The sequence below is a fragment of the Leptinotarsa decemlineata genome, unplaced genomic scaffold, assembly GCF_025532065.1.
Source record: "Leptinotarsa decemlineata unplaced genomic scaffold, Ldec_3_MD MMD2_tig00026294_RagTag_RagTag, whole genome shotgun sequence".
NCBI lineage: Eukaryota > Metazoa > Arthropoda > Insecta > Coleoptera > Chrysomelidae > Leptinotarsa > Leptinotarsa decemlineata.
In genome coordinates, this window is record NW_027412674.1 from 4,815,583 (window position 1) to 4,836,399 (window position 20,817).

The following is a 20,817-nucleotide window of genomic DNA, read 5'->3' on the forward strand; positions in this document are numbered from 1 at the left end:
CTGCATATTCATTGAATGTAAACTGTTCGGCCATATCAAAAAAATTCAAAATATCCTATAGAATATTGACAATACAATGATAGTCATATGACAACGCACCACTCAACAAAACAAAATCGCATTCCAGTTTCTCATTTTTTATCAAAACTTTCTAAAAGGTTTTTTTGTCAACATCTGTGGAAGGAATGGAACATAATTATTCCCTGGATATTTTTCACATGATCATGTGCAGCCGTTTTTGTAGTTCATTCGTTTGCTTTTTATTAGTATAGTAAATATTTTTTCCGATGTGCGTTTTTTCAGCTAAATTTAGATTCGTGTTAAAGAATTTCTCCCATAAAATTATAATTATCAGTGAAACTCCTCAACAGTTTAGCTGTGAAGAAGAATTTGAAACATTCGAATGTTGAGTTTCATGAGATTCAGATAACTGATCAACACGAAACGTGATTATTCCACACGTATTATGTACATACAAAATATGGAATGAATTCGATATTTCATAGTAGAGTAGCTTGTTAGTTTAAAAACACCACGAATCTACAGAACTTGATATTTCTTTAGAAAAAATATCTGCTATCACAATTGTGACTTAAACTTCCATATAGGTACTGTACTTTTTGTTTACGACTTCATTTTAGCATACTTTGTATTATTCCTGTTATAAATGTTGTTGAATTAACGTTATCATTATTATTTCTGCTTTGATATAATTATTCATTTCAAATAATGGTGGACGAGCGGGTTTGATGTCGTCGAGTAGAACTACATTTTTATCAAGACTCGTTGCTCCGATCGACTTTCCACACGAGTACTTTTATTCATAAAATTGTCCAAGTAACCTTATTTTGTTGAAAAATATTGAAAAATATCTGTCATTTCAAAGTTTTGGTGGTGTGGACCATCGGGGGTAGTCCGTTCCTGACTTTGTAGCAAAACAACTGACTCCTGCATGAAAGCTCATCGACGGAATTCATTTGTTTAGTCAATTACCAAAATTTGGATGATTTTGAATATTCACTTGAAAAGTTATCAAAGAAAAACATTTTTCATTTTGTAACTTCGAGGGCCCGTAACTTGGTTACGAAGACTTTTAGGAAAAAAAGTTATATGAAGTACTGGTGATATTTTGACCCCATCTATACATTCCCGAGAGGAAAAGAGGAAGTCCAGGGACACCCTGTATGTGGCATATAAATATTAACGTAAAAAGCAACTTATAGTATTCAAATCACTGTTGAACAAGCTACTGTGTTGACGAAACATGTGATATATTTCTCAAATTAAATTTGTGGAAGTCAAATCATAAGGTGTAGTTTATGAAAAAATATGAACATTGAAATACACATTGAGATGTACTCATAGAACACTACACAATTAGATATGAGAACGAAGAAATAAAATATGAAAGGAGATACTACAGAATTGATCCTTGGAAATGAGAAAGTTTTGAAGTGGAAGGAATAAAAAATTATATATTTTGTATATATTTTCCAATTCTTATATTCTCATCAGAATCCAAAGTTATCACTTACCATTACATAATTTGAAGGTAATCACTATAAAATTAGAATGTATACTTGGCTTTCGATCCGCCAACTTGACATTACACCAAAATAATTCGATGTCAGTGCCATTCTGATGAACCACTATCAATAATATCCAATATTTTTCAATGGAATTTCGGAGAGACCCGTAAGACTTTTTGACAATTTTTCCAAACGATTTCTCAACAATTTTTCCAGACACATTTGATTCGTTACGTTTTTTATGAAAACCACATGAAACAGAACGGTTTTCACGGGGTATACACATCTTCGTTTTTCACCTCAAACTAAAGAATTCACGTAATATTTACTGGGCATTTCAGCCAAGTAACACTGTCTAACGAACACTGCTATACAATGACGGCATCTATAGCAGAGCCTCTTATTGATTAAATAATTTGATAATTTGATTTGATGATACGGAAGATACATAGATTGGATATTAATGTGATTTTGGTGTACGTGAGAAGTTTCACGGATGTGTAGCATACTTGGGGCTGAACGAATTGAAAAAAATTGTGGGACAAATAGTAGACGTATATAATTGAATTGAAGTCTAGATGCTCTATTGTGTTGATTTTCCTGATTTTCCTTCATTTTTAGTGTTTTAATATTAATATAAGTTGCAGAAAGGATTTATAGCTTTATAACTCTTATTTAATTATATGCGAGCGCTTTCTACAGCTGGTCGTGATGTCATATATATATGTATATATTGAAAGGTCAAGTTTATTCGACTGGCTATTGAATAACTATAGGTTATTTTTGAGTTGGGTATTTCAGTCAATCTCTGCGGGCTATGGAAACACTATTTTTTGCTATTCAAGCTTTCCTTTCCTTTCCTGTCCTGCAAACATTATTAAGTAATAGATATGTTACAAAAGACTCACCAAAGTTAGTTTAAAATATAAAAAAGGCATATAAATCCAAACATAAAAAAAAGTCAAATGCAAATTTGACGTTGAAAATATATAGATATATGGAAGGAAGGATTAGCTCGACTGGCTAAGTTAAAGAATAACGCAGGGAATGAAATCGGGTGTAGCAGTCAGAGATGTAAAGATTGTAAAACCCTTTTTTTTATCAAGCTTTTGAGGCGTTTATTGTCTCTTCATCAGGACCTCTACAATAATTATTGAATAAACAAAGGTATGAGGTTCATGAGGTTAAAATGAAGTTTGCAAAGCAGTAACAAAAAGGATCCTCATATTTGTATGTCAAGATTAAAATTGGTTAAAAACATATAACATTACGTATTTTTTTAATGATAAAATGAGATGATTGCACAGATAATATGTAATTGAGTAGTAGGAAATGAACTCAACAGGTTGTCGAACATGATTGATAAAACACATTAAGTTTGACAGAAAGTGTTCGACAGAATTTATTGTTGTGACCATTGCAGTGTGCCAATGAGATCTCACAGAACCATAAAATGATATATAACAGACAGTGAAGGTGAAGAGTTTCCTTTACGGAATTAATAATTGTTATCAAATTTATTATCTTTATTTAAACAAAGAAGATAAGTATAAATCAGGCTTAGACTTGCGATGGCTGTCTTCTGAATAAAAAATTTGAACATTATGAAAATAAAAGCCATGATCTGAGTAAATGGTGTTTTTAGAAACGGTGCAAGATGATTTATTGCATCTTATGTCACTCTTGTGTGAAGTGATTGTGTCTTTTAATTTTCTACTCGTTTGTCCAATATGAATCTTCTCATATTCAGTGTGGTTTATTCCATCCATTGTTCTATTTTAAATAAATGGCACCATTCATTTGAACTAGAACTCCTGTGGATGATATCTGATTTCATTCCATAACGAATGTTTGGAATACGAACTGAGCAAAGAGAAGTATCTTCTGTGTAATTCAGTGTTCATATAAAAGTATTTGTTTCGAAAGAAACGTGTAATTCAATGTTTATATGAAAGTAGCTGTTTCAGGAGAGCTTTCTTTCAGTTTGTGTCTGAAAGTTGCTTCATTGCATGATCTACACATCCATGTATAGTTACTAATTTTCAAATTGATTACTTCTATCCTTTCTTTGGAAGATTTCCACATTTTTTTGTATCAAGATGGAGTCGTAGAAAGCCAAAAACTTTCTTTCTCAAAAGACCTTCATCCAGTTCCATACAATAATACAGTCTACTTTCGAAAGCGTTTCTTACACTTTTGAAGATGTACGGAGTCAGAAATCGGCATTCCCGAACAATTCCCTGTCGCATGTCTTCTAGATTTGTAGAATTTATTTAATTGAAAGTAAACGTTTTGAAATGGACGACACTGTTAGTTTTCTCTGCACTGGTAGTATTTGTTGAATCTAGTTGTCGCAGATCGAAAAATAGATAGTTGGCCACTGTCACTTCTTATTCACGAATTATTATTCACTCATCCTTGTTCACTGTGTTCCAACATGGTTTATGCTACTGAAGAAAGAATAGAAATTGTTGCAACCTATTATCGAAATAATGAATGTGCTAAAGTTGCTGCAAGAATATATAATACGAATTATCCAGACCACATCGTGAACCATCAATACGTTAAACAGTTAATGGACAAGTTTCGAACTTCAGGTTTTGTTCACAACATAAACTTGAAGTATCCCGTCCTGTCAGAAATAACGGAAGTTGAAGTTGCAGTTTTACGACATGTATAAAATGAATAATCGACAAACTATCAGACAAGTAGCTAGAGCGTCTGGTGTATCAGCTACTAGTGTTTTTTGGATTTTGAAACCCTACAATTTCCATATTTTCAAAATAAGGCTAGTTCAGGAATTAAACAAAGATGATCCTGATCGTCGACTTCAGTTTTGTGAGGTGTTCAACGATAAATTGACCAATAACCCAAACCTATTATACAATACATGTTTTTCAGACGGAAGTAGGTACTTTCATGATGAATCAATCAATCAATCAAAATATGCTTTATTATCAAAGAATAACATCTTGTTGACAAAGCCTGTATAAATAAAATAAATTAAATTAAATTATAGGAATAACATTTAGATAATCATTTACTTAGTATACATAGTATACGTAGTCACTACTTTATAAAATTGAATTGTTAAAAAGCAATCAGTCGCTCATTTAAAATTTAAAATATAACAAACAATAGTAGGTATATGATATCAAAATGTAAAGTTTTGGTATATTTATTATTAGTCTATTATATCCGCATAATATTCTTCCAAACTATAATAGGTTCTATCGAAAAGAACTCTTTTTACAGCTTTTCTGAAGCCAGTGTTGGACTGTATATTTTTGATATAATTTGGAAGGTAGTTGTACATCTTGCAGCCGTTATATATAATGGAGTCCTAAACTAGAGTGGAATATGGTAAAGGTAGTTTGATATGGTCACTTTGGCGGGTGGCATATCTACTATCTGCAATGAAATTTTGTTTATGTTTATAAATGAGACACACTGTTTCAAGTATAAATATACACACTACCGTGAGAAGGTTATGTTGCTTGAAGTGAACTCTACACGAATCGCGAAATTTTAATTTACAGAGGTATCTCAGGGCTCTTTTTTGTAAAACAAAAACACTTTGAAGAACATTTCCACTGCACACTCCCCAGAATGGGATACCATATCGCAAATGTGACTCTATCAAGGAGTAGTATACTGACTTTGCGATTATGTAACCTAGTTCGTTTGCAGCAATTTTTACAGCGTAACAACCAGAGGACAATTTTTCATTCAGGTTTTTGACATGTTCATTAAATTTGAGACCGTTGTCAATGTATAGTCCTAAAAATTTGGAAAACACACTGTTTTCAATGATCTGGTGGTTGATAGAAATATCAGATACTGCGCATTTGAAGGACACTATCTTGGTTTTTAATATATTGAAGGATAAAAGGTTTGAGTCGCACCACTCTTTAACCTTTATTATATCTGAATTGATAACCTGTTGAAGATCGGCTTCCTTATCTTTATGCCATAGTATGGTGGTATCATCGGCGAATAGTGTGAAACTTCCTGAAATTTCAAGCATCGTCAAGTCATTGACATATAGTAAAAACAAAATTGGACTTAAGACTGATCCTTGCGGAACACCACATTGTATATTACGTAAGCTTGACATTTTTTTTGTTTTTACTACTTGTGTGCGGCTAGATGAATATGTCGTAAACCATGAATGTGCCTTATTTCTAAATCCGTAATGGTGAAGCTTTCGTAGCAGTATCTCATGATTCACACAGTCAAAAGCTTTCGATAAATCACAAAACACAGCCGCCGCAACTTCCCCATCATTGATTCAAGTATATATTTCATATAAAAGTGAAAAAATTGCATCATTTGTGTTCTTATTGCACTGAAATCCAAACTGTTTGATGCTCAATATATCACACGCCTGCAAGAAGTCAAACATTCTTTTCTTAACGAGTCTTTCGATGATTTTGGCTAACGTAGAAATGAGTGAAATGGGCCTAAAATTCCTAGGAGAGCTCACTTCACCACTTCACCGGTATGACAATTGATGTTTTGAGAAACTGTGGAAATGTGCCTTCTTTGAAGGATCCATTTATCAGAGATACTAGATGGTTCAGAGCATTATCTGGAAGATTTTCAAAGATCCTAACAGAAATGTCATCAAATCCTGTTGCGGTTTTATTTTTAATTGTATGTAACGTTTCTTTCAATTCATCAATATTAGTGTCATACAAGATTAGGTTTTCATTAACATTGAAGTTTGCTAGATTTATTAGTGGATCATAAGCTACGGGTATATTTTTTGTCAATTCATCTGCAACTGAAGTATAATACTCATTTAATGTGTTCGGATTCAACTCCAAATCTACTTTCTTTTTGGGTTTTTTTCCTACAAGATCATTTACTATCTTCCAACTCTCCTTTGATTTGTTGGTGGAACTATCAATGCGATTTTTATAATAATTTTCCTTTGCTAACTTTATCAACTTTCGATATACTGATCTGTACATATTGTAGTAGTTATGGAAAGAATCTATATTTGTATATTTTCTGATATAATGCGGAGATCTCATATTTCTTGCAGAATTCTTTAATCTTTTTGTGAGCCAATGTTTCTTATGTTTGTTTTTAATCTTTCGAATTGGAAAAGTATAATTGAAGATTTCAAGAAGTTTATTGTGGAAACCTTGAAATCTTTCTTTTAATGTTGTAGGTGATTCCCAATTCGTTTGCTGACATTTCAAATAGAACCTATCATAGTTGGATATAGTATATAGCCTACCATATTTAAATTTTTCACTTTTGTATTTTGAATCAATGTTACCTATTGTGCAGAAAACAGCCTCATGGTCAGAGAGACCAGACCTGCAGATACAATCGAACATGTGACTTGATTTGAATCTAAGTTACTGCATATGTAATCTATAGCAGTACTACTAAATTGTGATATTCTGGTATCCGATTTCACATGCACTGTCAAATCAAAAGCAGTCAAGAGGTTAATTAGTGACTGTGTTATATAACTCTCTTTATCATTGAAATTGATATTGGAATCACCTGTTAATATTATTCTGCATTTCATAGGGAGATCGTTCAAAATTGACTCCAATTCGTTTATAAGAATATGAGGGTCTGATAAAGGTGACCTGTAAATGCATAATATGTACAAATTGATTTTCTTACTGAAACTTATGGAAAATTCGAATGCTTTTTCTTGTAGTATATAATCAAATTTGGTGATATTGGTAAAATGTAATTTATCATTTAAAGAGGTTTTTCCCAAGATCAAAGTTCCGCCATGAGTTGTTGTTTTTCTACTATATTTGGAAATAACGTTATAGTTTGGTAAATAAATAGGCTCATCATTTTTGAGCCAGTGTTCAGTTAATAATACTATTTGTGGAAAGTCTAAACTTTCCAGGAATATATACAACTCATCCAATTTATTTCGGAGAGAGTGAATGTTCAGTAAAACAATAGACAGCGCGCTGACACCTAATAATTCCGTTTGTCTAAAAAACGTTTTCGATGGGAAAGTTCTGGTACCTCGGCATCGGTTTTGTAGTTTTGTAATTCTTCAAGTAAGGTTATTGGACGTTCTTCGTCAGACGCTGCTATTGGCGAGGATTCGAGGGTGAAGTGTATACACATAATTGTCGTTACTGGAGCGATGTGATTCCTCATTTGGTGATGGAAACACATTCACAAACTCCACAAAAATTGAATGTCTGAGCCGGCATTCTTCATTGAAGGTAATCTCAATGGAGACACATACTTAAATCTATTACTGTAGATCATATGATTACACGAATTTTAGAAAATGATGACAATTTAGTAGAAAATGAAATAACATTTCAGCAGGATGGTGCACCCCCACATGTTCATGTTCAGGTGAGACAGTTTTTGGACAAACGTTTTCCAATGCGTTGGATCGGCAGAGGGGGTCCAGTGGAGTGGCCAGCTAGATCACTTGATCTCATAGCGATGGACTTCTTTCTATTGGGACACCTAAAGTCGAAAGTATATTCTATTGAGCCTACAAATCTCGAAGATCTGCGACAGAGAATTGTTCGGGAATGCCGATTGCTGACTCTGAACATCTTTAATGATGTATGAAACGCTTTCGAAAGAGACTGTATGGAACTAGGTGGAGGTCATTTCTAAACAATTTAATCGTTGATTTTGTTTCCACGGATATGATTTGTCGTTGATTTCCTCATTAAAATGAACGACAGCGAATTTTCTGATTTTTCTTGAATAAAACGTTTAACATTCAATTTCTCAATAACTAATGAACCAATTTCGAAAAAAAATACAGAGATAATAGAGGGACAAAAGATCTTTCAAATGATCTATCACTAGACCCCCCATGCCATTGAAAAATATAGGGGGTAAATGCTGACCGCAGAGGGGTGAAGTTTCAGGTATGATTTTCATATCATAATTAGTCCCCCTAGAAAGGAAAATCGACGTGTTTCTTGAAATTTTGATTACATGTTTCTGACTTACAGGGGAGGTCAGGTTTTCATAGTTTTCTGTAGGAATAACAGAGCTCTCCACTACAATCTGATGTTTCTATATTTTACATGAATTGTCTCTCGAGTAAGATAGACCCGAGCGGTGGTTGAATTATATAGGAGATCCCAAATTTTGTTTAGCTTTCCACTTTGAATGTGGGAAGCATTACTAAAAATCGATGTTAATAACATCATTTCAACCCGTACTGTCGAATTAGTTTCACATAAGTCAGTAGCATTATTATAAGTTTCAATGAAATTATGCTGAAACTCAGACACAGAACTATTAACATTAGAAAATAATGAATTTGATAATACCTATTATAGTAATTGTGAAAATTTTGAAAAACTAAACTCTGAACTATTTGGTGATAGTTCGTTATAGTATATAATGTTACTGTTTTAATTCATAGGAAAAGTTTCTGGTTAAGGTTTTGTCAAAATCTCGATACCTGAAAGAAACAAAACTTTGCGTAACGATAAAAAATGAAGATCGTGACTTATATAAGTATATATTATTTGCTATTTCGTGAAGTAAGTATATCTGAATTTGTCTATAACCCACTATCTCTTTCACACTCAGTATTAGATCGTGGAAACACTTTCAGTTTCAGCTTCGTAAGAGGAGTATCTGTATCATATACCTACCCAGTTTCGGAGGCCTCAAATTCTAAAGGTCAAGTGAATATTATCTACACTGATATGCAAAAAACTTTTGACAAAATTCATTATTACACACTGCTCACTTAATGTGATGCAATATACTATTAATATTACTTTTCATCAACTAACTATTAGCCTGGCAAATAGAAGAAGATTTATATGTTGAGTATGGCTATTGAAAGTATGTTGAATCGTGGAAGTTTCAGAAGTGCCCCAGAGACAATTGCTATTTTCAATTCTCATTGATGGCATATCTCATCCATATGTATTGCAATCATTTTTTGTCGAATACTTTATTTCCAGCATTCTATTAATATCATTAGTTATTATAAAATGCAAAATATGATCATATTTACTCGAAAATAACATTCCTTGTAGTAACAATCAGGGTTTAGTCCCCAATACAGCGTCGTTTTTCGAAAATTTTGACAATAGTTATAGAAATAGACTTTAGAAGCTTCATTTTGAAAATTTTTCATAAAGCTCAGTTTTTTTTAATTCAGTTGAGAGGTTATGAGTTGAAACAAAACAAAAATTGTCCGAAAAAAAAGGTGGGTTCGTAGTGTCCGACAGCCGTAACATGTCATGTGCAAGATTTCGCACTCTGGAAATTTCACTGTGATACACTAGTCAAAATAAATACGTTAGAACCTTTGATTACGTGATTGAAACGCATTGACATCTTATTCTCCGTTCAAATACTATTCAGCAGGTAAACAACAAATAACAAATGTAATAAGTTAGTATTACAATATTGAGACTGGCAATTGCATCTTGGCTGGAAAGTCTTGGACCTAAAAAGAAAACCCCACACACCGTGGGGTAAGTGATCATTGGGTCCGAGAATCATGTGCCCCGAGCAAGCGCAGTGAGCCAAGAATGACAGCCTTCTGCATCTGTCTGGCTAAGATTTCTGCCTTAGTGCGGCAAGCCGGTATGATTCTAAGATTCGAGAGTAGAGAGGGAATAATTCCACCAAAGACTCCAATAATCAGAACAACCATCTTGACAGAGTGATTTCGATAGAGTTTGCAGAGTTCGAAGAGAAAATCTCGATATTTTATCCGTTTTTTCTCCTCTCCTCTGACGATATTCGTCTCGCCAAGAGCTGAAAACTCCGAGACAAATATCGTTTTGCTCTGGTGGTCGAGAAGGACTACATCTGGCTTATTAGCTTGTAAGAGTCTGGGGGTGGGAAACGAGTCGTTCCCCACAACGGAGTGAGGGCAACACCGGTGTCTCGTCAATACCGTGAAAGTGCCGTAGATGGTAATATAGCACTCTTAGGACCGCGTTATGTCGATGAATATAGGCCGAGACCTCATATGATGGAGATGATGATAGCAGTGGTGCATTAGGGTCTCGGGCGCCTCGCGGCAGGCCTTGCACCTTGTGCCAGGAACCTCTATATCCATCACGCGATTGCGGTAGACTAAGGTGTTAAAGACACCATCCTGGCAAGCTATGATGAACCCCCTGACTTAAGCCCACTTGACCTGAGAAAAGCGAACGTCAGGCGCTTTGATAAGCCAAGGTCTCCAATGTTGTTGAAGAAGATCCCATTCGTTGGCTTATCCTTATCCGAACTCCTGACGACTTTACAGGCTATATCCAGTACCATTCTGTCATGTAGACACTCCAAACTCAAAAGTCCACGGCCTTTCTGTTGTCGGGGGAAGTACAAGCATGGAACGGACCATTTGGGATGCAAACTCCTATAGTGATGCATAATTTTTCGTGTCTTTACATCGAGTTGATACAGCTTCTCCCGAGTCCACTTCGCTACTCCAAACGAGTAGAGTAAGACTGGAACGGCAAGCATATTTGTTGCAGCAACTCTGTTCTTCCCAGACAGTTCCGATGACCAGATCTGTCGAAGTTTGTGCTGATACTTGCCGCGGAGAGAGTTCTTCACTGCTGTTACCTTTTGTGAGTGGCGTTGTTCCACCCCGAGGTAAGTATACGTCTCTCCGGCATCCAAATGTTGTAGGATGCTTTCATCTACGAGCTGCATATCCTCTCCGTAGAGGAGAGGGTCGTTTTTCTGCAATTCCGGCTTTCAAACGCTATATAATATTCACTATTGACGGTATTTCCTTTCTTAAGATAGTCTATGAATATTACTACACCACGTTTATTCCAAAATACCGAAGCCATAACCGTTCTTGTCGATTGTTGTACTTTCAGATGCTTTGGACGAGGTTCACCAGCTGATCACCACTCATATAACGATCGTTTTGATTCCGGAGTGAATTGATGGATCCATGTTTCATCCATTGCCACATATTGACGTAATAATCCCAGTTTGTTATGTTTAAACATGGTCAACAGTGAGCTGGTGTGGCGCCCACTTTAAACAGAGCTTTCACATAGTCAAATACTCATGCAATATAAAGCCAACAAGTTTTTTTGATAACATTACAATGTTAGCTAACTCACGCAACTTCACTTTTTGATCATTAAAAACGATTTTGTGGATTTTTTATGTTTTATAGTGAAGGATTTCTGTACTTGTGTTGTACTCTTCAATAGAGTGGACTGTATAATCTGAGCTGATTTAATTGAGAATTTTGATTGAATGAAACGAATGCATGGCTAAACTACACTGTATTACACTCGACATTCAAATTAATTCTGTTACGTCGCCCTAGCATCACTTCGTACCAACACACTGTGTAGATGGCGTTGTTGCCGGACTTACAAAATTTAATAAAAAGAAACAAATTCGTGAACATCTATAGTAAAACCAATAATGATTGAGAGTAAAGCGCATTGTCATATCTAAATTTTACGTTACCAGTTTATAGCAGAATCAAAATATAGTAAGCAGTAGAGTTGTAGGTTGTGGCAAATTATAAATAATACACAATACTAGTACGATCAAAAGGTATTATTTATGACAAAACTCAGTAATGAGCCTGTAATGAGTAATACTTATACATTTCCTGATTACTGATCAGTTAAAATTCATTATTTTCTGTATAGTGTTAGATATTTATTACAACTAGTGGCAACGCTGTACGCAACGATATTTCTGTCTTTGTCACTTTACCGTAACTTCCATCTCATCGTTGCAGTCCTCACTAATGTACTTACAGCCATGAGCGTATCATTGGTTTGTGAATTATACAGCGTGAATTGTACGTTTTACAGTTAAGTTAGTCAGCAATCGACGTGTTGTGATAACAATTGGTGAAAATAATAGTGCTAATAAGTGTTTGAGCGTTACATAATTATATTTCTACACCGTTCTCAAACTACTCAAAAAATGGGAGACATGGTCGGGCCTTCCACGTCGAAAAAGGTAAAACGGTCGGAGTCTCGGTCAGTAAGAGAAAAACAAATTGTACTGCGAGTATTTCACTGTCTTGAAAGAGATCATCAGCCACCAAAAGATGACTTTGTGCATATGTGCATATGTGCTCCGAATAACCAACCGGGCATTTCTACATCATTAAGTTCCACAATTACAAAAGATAAATTAGTTGATATGTGCTCTGATTATACCGGTGTACCAAAATCATCGATTCACAAAATACTAAGAGAAGCAGAAATTCATGGGGACGTACAAACGCCAAAAAGTAGTGGCGGATGAAAAAAAATTACAGTTGATGAAGAAGCCAAAACCAGTATACGCAGAACTATTCACAGTTTCTTTTTCAGAAATGAGCTGCCCACACTACAAACAGTTCTGGAGGCACTTAGCGATCATGAATTGGTCCCAAAAATGGGTAAAGAAACTTTTAGGAAACTTGTACACGAAATGAAATTTACGTACGGAAAAGTTGACAGGAAAAGCATTCTCATTGAACGTCAAGAAATAATAGCATGGAGAAGAAACTATCTAAGAAAAATTGACGAATTTCGGAAGCTCAAAAAAAATTGTACTTCATGGATGAGACATGGGTTAACCAAGGACATACGGTCAAAAAAGTATGGCAGTTACGCATATAGGAAGCGACAGTGGATTTTTACCAAATGGTGAATTAATATTTAAATCTAAGAAAACAGGCGACTATCATGAAGAGATGAATGCGGAGGTGTTTGAAAAATGGTTTGAAGGCATCATTCAACTTGTGGAACCTGGGTCTGTCATCGTCATGGACAATGCATCATAACATAGTCGACATTTAGAACCATTACCAAAACAATCATGGAAAAAAGTAGCAATTCAAGAATGGTTAATTAATAAGAACATCCAATATAACAAAGATAGTTTAAAGGCAGAACTACTTCAGCTAACAAAATCACACACAGACAAATATAAAAAATTCACAGTGGATGAAATGGCGTTAAGTCGTGGAATTACAGTTTTAAGGTTACCACCATACCACTGCGAATTAAACCCAATAGAATTAATCTGGGCGCAAGTAAAAGGATATGTGGCACGAGAAAACAGAACATTTAAATTAGTGTACGTGCAACATCACCTACAAGAAGCTATTCGAACTGTTTCTGCAGAAGACTGGAAGGAATGCATGCAGCATGTTTTAAAAGAGGAGCAAAAAATGTGGGACGTAGACAACCGTATTGAACACAATATTGAACCAGTCATAATTCACTTTGATGATAGCGGTAGCAACAGTGTCGAATCTGAGGTTGAAGATTAGACGAAAATTTGTACATTTACATTTATATTATATTCTATTATCAAAAATTTGTAATTTGTATTTTTTAGTACCCCTGACGATGAGTTAAGCTTGAGAATAGTTATAAAGAGTTCACTTATCAATTTCTGCAACCCAACAGTGAAAAAAAGTATGAAATCTAGAAAGGTTAATGCAGTCAAGCTGCTGGAAAATAATTCCATGAAAATCAAAAAATAAATAGATAAGTACTCTTTGATCATTCCCATATTGATTTCAATTTAAGAGCCACCGGTATACAGCTGTTTCAGCCTATTGGGCATCGTCAGTACCGGGCAGGCGGTCCTCGATTGAAGACAAAATGAGAAAAAACCAAGAAAGTACTTGATAAAAATAGCTGCGTAAACGCAAGCGAAACATAAGTGGAACCACCTATTGGTGTGACACCCAAGTCAACTTGCCAAGTTTTTATGTCAGTGTTGCTGAAACAGCTGTATACCGGTGGCTCTTAAATTGAAATCAATATGGGAATGATCAAAGAGTACTTATCTATTCATTTTTTGATTTTCATGGAATTATTTTCCAGCAGCTTGACTGCATTAACCTTTCTAGATTTCATATCATTTCTAGAAACATGTGGATTCGTTTTCCGATGGCATTTCAGGTTAGCTTCCCAAATTTCTGCTACCGCAGTTGTCGGTTGATTGGTCAAACCACCAACACTGACATAAAAACTTGGCAAGTTGACTTGGGTGTCACACCAATAGGTGGTTCTACTTATGTTTCGCTTGCGTTTACGCAGCTATTTTTATCAAGTACTTTCTTGGTTTTTTCTCATTTTGTCTTCAATCGAGGACCGCCTGCCCGGTACTGACGATGCCCAATAGGCTGAAACAGCTGTATACCGGTGGCTCTTAAATTGAAATCAATATGGGAATGATCAAAGAGTACTTATCTATTTATATATATATATATATATATATATATATATATATATATATATATATATATATATATATATATATATATATATATATATATATTGTGTTTTTTATTAATATTGTTAATTTATTTGGTACCTACTATAATTACCACGATTATTACTCCATTTTCATAAGGCCCACCTAATGACTACAACGATTAGGTAAATTACGATATTGAAAAGTTTTAATGAAATAAATAAAAAAGGTGTATGAATATTTTAACTAATTGTACTAAGAATTTTTCATTCATTCTTAACCCTCTCAAAAATTAATAAGCACGCCCCCGATTTGCTGTCAACTGGGCTTACTTCTACTCTCAATCATTATCGGTTTTAGTATAGTGTTATTGTATCATTTGGACGTCTACTGCGTTCTGCATCATCGGTGTCTCTACGACCACGTTTGAAGTCAGCAAACCAACGTTCAACTGTTGTTTCTTGGAGCGGAGTCCTTATAAAACTTTTCGAGCTATTGTTTCGCTTGAACGGTATTTTTTCCATCAAGAAGCTGTGTAAAATTAAAATACGAAATTGTTTTTGTTCCATTGTTTTGAAAATAACAAAAGTTAGTGTCACTCTCAGCATAATAACTCATAAACTGATGAGTTGAATATCATAAAATTTCAACAGCTTTTTTTTGAAGGTTAGTACTAACTGAAAAAGCAGTGAATGCAATAAGACTAGCGCCATCTATGTGCTAGGTGCGAGACTTTTCAGCCCATGCAGTGTATGTTATATTTTATACTTTTTCATAAATAGAACAAAAAATTCCTACATCGTGTTAGAAATCACACTTTAAAAGGTAAGACCTCGTTAGTCCTTAGCTCGCACAAGTTTCTCAACTTCTGAGAGTTGTCGTTCGTATGGCGGCGACAGCTGATTAACGGAAAAACTGATTTTAAACAGATTTTTTTAAACAGATCGATTATAAACTCACATCTCAACCTTTGGTAGAAGTCGTCTCCACAATATAATATCACCATCAGGTGTTAGAACGGTAAAACCATCAATCAGTACATGTTTCGAACCTATATAGGTTCATTATCAGCCGATTATTTAAAATTCTACAATAAAAGAAGAACCATATAACAATAGTTGATATACAAAGTATAAAATACTTACATGGGGAAGGAAATATTTTATGGAGAAAAGAAAATTGTCAACAATAAAACAAAATGGTCACAATGACAATTCAATAATGATGAAAAAAATATTTTTAAGGAAGTGAAAAAACGGAGAAATTTATAAAATCATATTTCTCAGTGAATTGTAGGCGGCTTTTATACCCACTCATTAACATTAAAACATTCAAACGATACATGAAAACGACTTAAAAAGAAAATGCGAAAGGAATGAATGAGGATCAACTATCAAAAACATATAAAGAGATAAAAATCGAGATGACATGGAACAATGACTAAAGATCAGCACACACAGAACACAACAGGAGAAAGAAACCCGCATACATATCGACTGGTGTTCTGAGCAAACAGATCCCATACCATCTATACGTGCCATCTTGTTACGAAGATAAGGGTTTGTGGAAGATTAAAATAGGGGAACTTTAGTTAAAATCAAGAGAATTGAAAAACTTTTGGCATCTCAATGTTTCAAATCGTGCAAAAACTGGTAGCTTTCAAGTATCCACCGAGCAAAGGCTCTACTGAATGGAAAAAATATTCGATTCAGTCACCAACTACCTTTTTTTAGTAGGCCCAACAGGTATCGATGTCCATCCGTCCAGGCGTCCGTCTCTTTCTGAAAATTACCGTTATTAACCGTTTCAATAACGTTGGATAAGAACTGTATCTACATAGAATTCAACATTAATTTTAATAGTATCGTTGTCATAAATCCCCCCTTAGTATCACTGGTAATAACTTTGAAATCAGGAAAATTCAATCAGAAAAGTGTTACATAATTACAAGTTGAGTACACACGATTCAAAATTGACTTTTACTGATCTGTTCACAAAACCATGTTTTGACAAACATTCAGGAGTAATTCGAATTTCAGCCTTTCTTGAAAATTGTTGCATATCATTTTTCGTCGAAGTTAATTAGAAAAATATGTATCTCTCATGTACTAAAGTTCTCGACAATGTGATCAATTGCCCTGATATGTTAGATAAGATTATCTTTCGAGTGGTTATTTAATGTGAGAATATGAAGTTTTTAAAATATTTACCAAGAACTGATGGGCTTGTTGATATGTATTATTTCAAATAAATATGAATGTTGAGAAATAAACTGTATGACATGAATACTCCCATAATTACCAGAATTACGAGATTCAGCAAAACTAATATTTTATTTTTCTGATTTATTCTGAGACTACTGTGATAGCGAAACACTTTTGGAAATAACGTTTGTGAAATCAATATTTTATTGGTTGCTTCAAAACTTCTGTCAGTTTCAATGTCATGTGTTTTTGTCCACTGTGTCGTATACAGGGTGTTACTTAGGAATGTACCATAAATTTCCTGGACCTCACAAGGAATAATATGGGGAATCTAATGTTTCTTTTGTAAATTATTATTTTTACAATTTCTCATTACTAATTATGTAACAATAACAAATAATATTAAATAACGTTAACATCTAGACCAACAAATTGCACTAAATTAAGTGTTGGAAATGGCCTCCTTCGGCTTCAATACAACCATCTAGCCGCCGCATCATTGAATTTCACACTCTTCTGAATATACCTGGCGTATTTTTATTGTGTCACATGAATTAATGATTTTATTCCGTTAATCGTCTTCACTTTGAATAGCAGTTTTGTATACCAACGCTATAAGGTGTCCCAGAGAAAATAATCTGAGGGATTCATTTCGGGCGAGCGAGGTGGCCATGGGTGTGGACCTGCTCTCCCAATCCAGCGATTATGATAATTTTCATCCAAAAATTGCCGTGCCACTACACTAAAGTGTGGTGGAGCACCATCGTGCATGTACCACATACGGAATCTTTCCATGACTGGAATTTCTTCTAAAAGTCCAGGTAAAATTAAAATTAATCTAGGTGGAATGAAGTGAGGCCCAATGAGATGGTCACCGACAATTCCAACCCAAATATTGAAAGAAAACTAGAAAATTATTTTCTATCAAGGCGTGTGGATTTTTTTCGGTCCAAATGTGATTGTTGTGGAAGTTTATAATTGAATTGCGAGAAAAACAAGCTTCATCTGTAAACAATATTCGACTTAGGAAACCTGGATTTCTTCTTATTTCACCGCGTAACCAATTAGAAAAAGCTAGTCTTACAGGAAAATATCTGGGCAATAAAGCTTGAATACGTTGCATGTGATAGGGATATAGCTGCTGGGCTCTTAAAATCTGCCACACTGTGACATGGGTAATATTCAGTTCTTCAGCTATTTTCCGAGTAATGGTATGAGAATTTACTTCAATCTCATTTGAAATAGCTTCTTCAATTTGAACTGTTCGTACCGTTGCAGGCCTCCCAATGACAACCGTCGATCTTTTAAAGCTGCCTGTTTCAGAAAGTCGTGCATGGAGACGTACAAAAGTTCTTCTATCAGGCGGTATACTCTGAGGAAATCTTTCATGGTAAATGCGTCTTGCAGCATTAGAGTTTCCGTGAGCCATTCCATAACAGAAATGCATATCTGTCATTTCACTGTTAGTAAATTGAACCATGTTTTACAAAAATGGTTCGAAAAATAACCACTAAACACACTTTTTATAACAATTAGAAATTAAAAGCTTATAAAGTTGACAACTGTCGAGTTGTTTATTGAATGCTGCAATCATTTTCCAAGGCAACCCTTGATTATTATTTATGGTATTTTCAGAAGAGTGCGAAATTCAATGATGCGGCGGCTAGACGGTTGTATTGAAGCCGAAGGAGGCCATTTCCAACACTTAATTTAGTGCAATTCGTTAGTCTAGATGTTAGTGTTATTCAATATTTGTTGTTATTGTTACATAATTAGTAATGAAAAATTGTAAAAATAATAATTTCCATAAGAAACATTTAATTCCCCACATTATTCCTTGTGAGGTCCAGGGATATGCAATTAGGTCGACTTTTTTTTCATAAAAACTAAGCAAGATACAAAAAAAATTCAAGAGACAAAAAAGTTGTATTTTAATAGCTTGATCCAGAGAAATAATAAAAATTGCACAAAAGTCAGTGGCGTACATTTTTAAGTCAAAAATATTCATTCAAATCCCGCTCTAGACGCCACTGGACTTCTTAATGTCATAAATTCCATTGCCAAATTACAACAAAATCAGATGAAGGATAATTAAGATATTTACGAATAACTTTTTTTTATTTTTATTTTAACACCCTGTATTTTGAGAACGAAGGATTTGCGGACCCATGTTTATATAAACATTTCTTCTTAAAATTACCTAAAGAATCGTCTGTTGAATGAATGGTACATACTTAATTAACACCCTGAATATTAATCGATAAAGAAGTTTGTAACTTATATACTGCTTATATTTATTATTTTTTTTATTTATTTCAAATTGAATCAAAGCGCTACCGAAACATACCGAAAACTAACCAGGCATTTGGCAATGATAGGGTTAATGAACGCACTGTTCGACGTTGGTTTTCGAACTTTCGTTCCGGAGATTTTAACCTCGAAGATGAGCTCCGAAGTGGTCGACCTACAGTAATTCAGGAGGAGGATTCGAGGAGCCTGGTGGGGACCGATCCATCACAAACGGTGCCTGGGATGGCGAAAGAACTGAGCATCAGCTTCCATGCAGTTCTAGGTCTGTTCTTCTTTGCTTTTGAATCGGATCGTTACGTGTGGTGAAATGTGGGTCATCTTTGACAACAAGACACGTTAAGAACAGTGGTTCGACACCGAAGAGCCACCCCAGGCACTTCTCAAAATGTAAACCCACCAGAAAAACACTATGATTACTGTATGGTGGTCAGTATGATTAACCATAACTTTCTGCAACCGGACCAAATCATCACAGCAGAGTCCAATTGTGAGGAAATCGACGAGATGTACCAAAAATTGCGTCAGCAGCAGCCGGCTCTGGTCAACAGGCGAGGTCCGATTCTTCTCCACAACAACGCCCATCTTTCTCACCGGTAAAACCTTCGCCAATTGGGACCAGGAAAAAAATGGCCTTCGTCGACTACATCGAATCCCAAGCACACATTGTTGATGCTGACGGAATGTTGTTTTTAAATAACAGTACTCCGACGTTACCTAATAATGGAGAGATGTGGTGAAAAATAGATTTCCATATTTTACATTTTTAAATTTCTCATATCGAAATTATTAATAAAGGCGTACTATTTACATGTCGGGTAAAGCAAATAATAACATCTTTTAATGAAAATAGCTTTATTATTTCTCGAAATATTCCTCTTGATGATCAATATACTGTTGCATTCGTTCAAACCATTTATCAAAGAAGTTTTCCCATTCCTCTTGAGACACCTACAAAACATGGTTTTTGAACGATTCAACTGCTCCTTTGGCGATCGTAAATCGTTGACCATGCAGTTTATATTTGATAATCGGGAACAAGAAGGAGTCATTGGGTGCTAAATCAGGACTGTTCGAGGGATGAGTCATAAATTCGATATTTTGACTGCTCAGAAAATCACCTGTTTGACGAGATATGTGAGAGCTCGCATTGTCATGATGGAGAACGATTCGTCTTCGGCGGTTAGTTTTACAAATTTCTCCGAAGACTCTCGGCAAACAAATGGTCCTGTACCACTAAGAATTGATAATTCTACGCTGCTCGAGCGGAACAGTCGCCACATGACCCATTCGCCCAAAGAAACAGGCGAACATTTGCTTCGATGTGCTTCTTTCACGAATTAGCTCGTCTTGCAATACCCACACGGTCGATTGCTGTTCTGTTTCCGACTCATACGCATATATCCATGATTCGTCACCTGTCACGATTGTATATCCGTCTATTGAAGCACCACGGTCAAACTTTTTAATCATTTGCTCACACCACTTGATGCTAGCTTTTTTTTTTGAACGATTGATAAATAATGGGGTATCCAAGGACAACATTTTTCACAACCAAGTGTTCATGCAAAATTGAATGTATGGAA

The 20,817-nt window shown here is 34.9% G+C and overlaps 1 protein-coding gene across 4 annotated transcripts in view; it reads right to left on the minus strand.

The window, feature by feature from the left end:
- capu (formin protein cappuccino) overlaps positions 1 to 20,817 on the minus strand; it is a 138,274-nt gene that overhangs the window by 48,444 nt on the left and 69,013 nt on the right. The window contains exon 1 of one of the 4 annotated variants that reach the window (XM_074180206.1): positions 1,536 to 1,907. The exons of the other annotated variants lie outside the window; for them this stretch is intronic. Coding sequence (XP_074036307.1) covers positions 1,536 to 1,815 — 280 coding nt within the window. The 5' untranslated portion in view covers positions 1,816 to 1,907. Of the gene's footprint in view, positions 1 to 1,535; positions 1,908 to 20,817 lie in introns of those variants that run through there. 4 annotated transcript variants of the gene reach the window in all.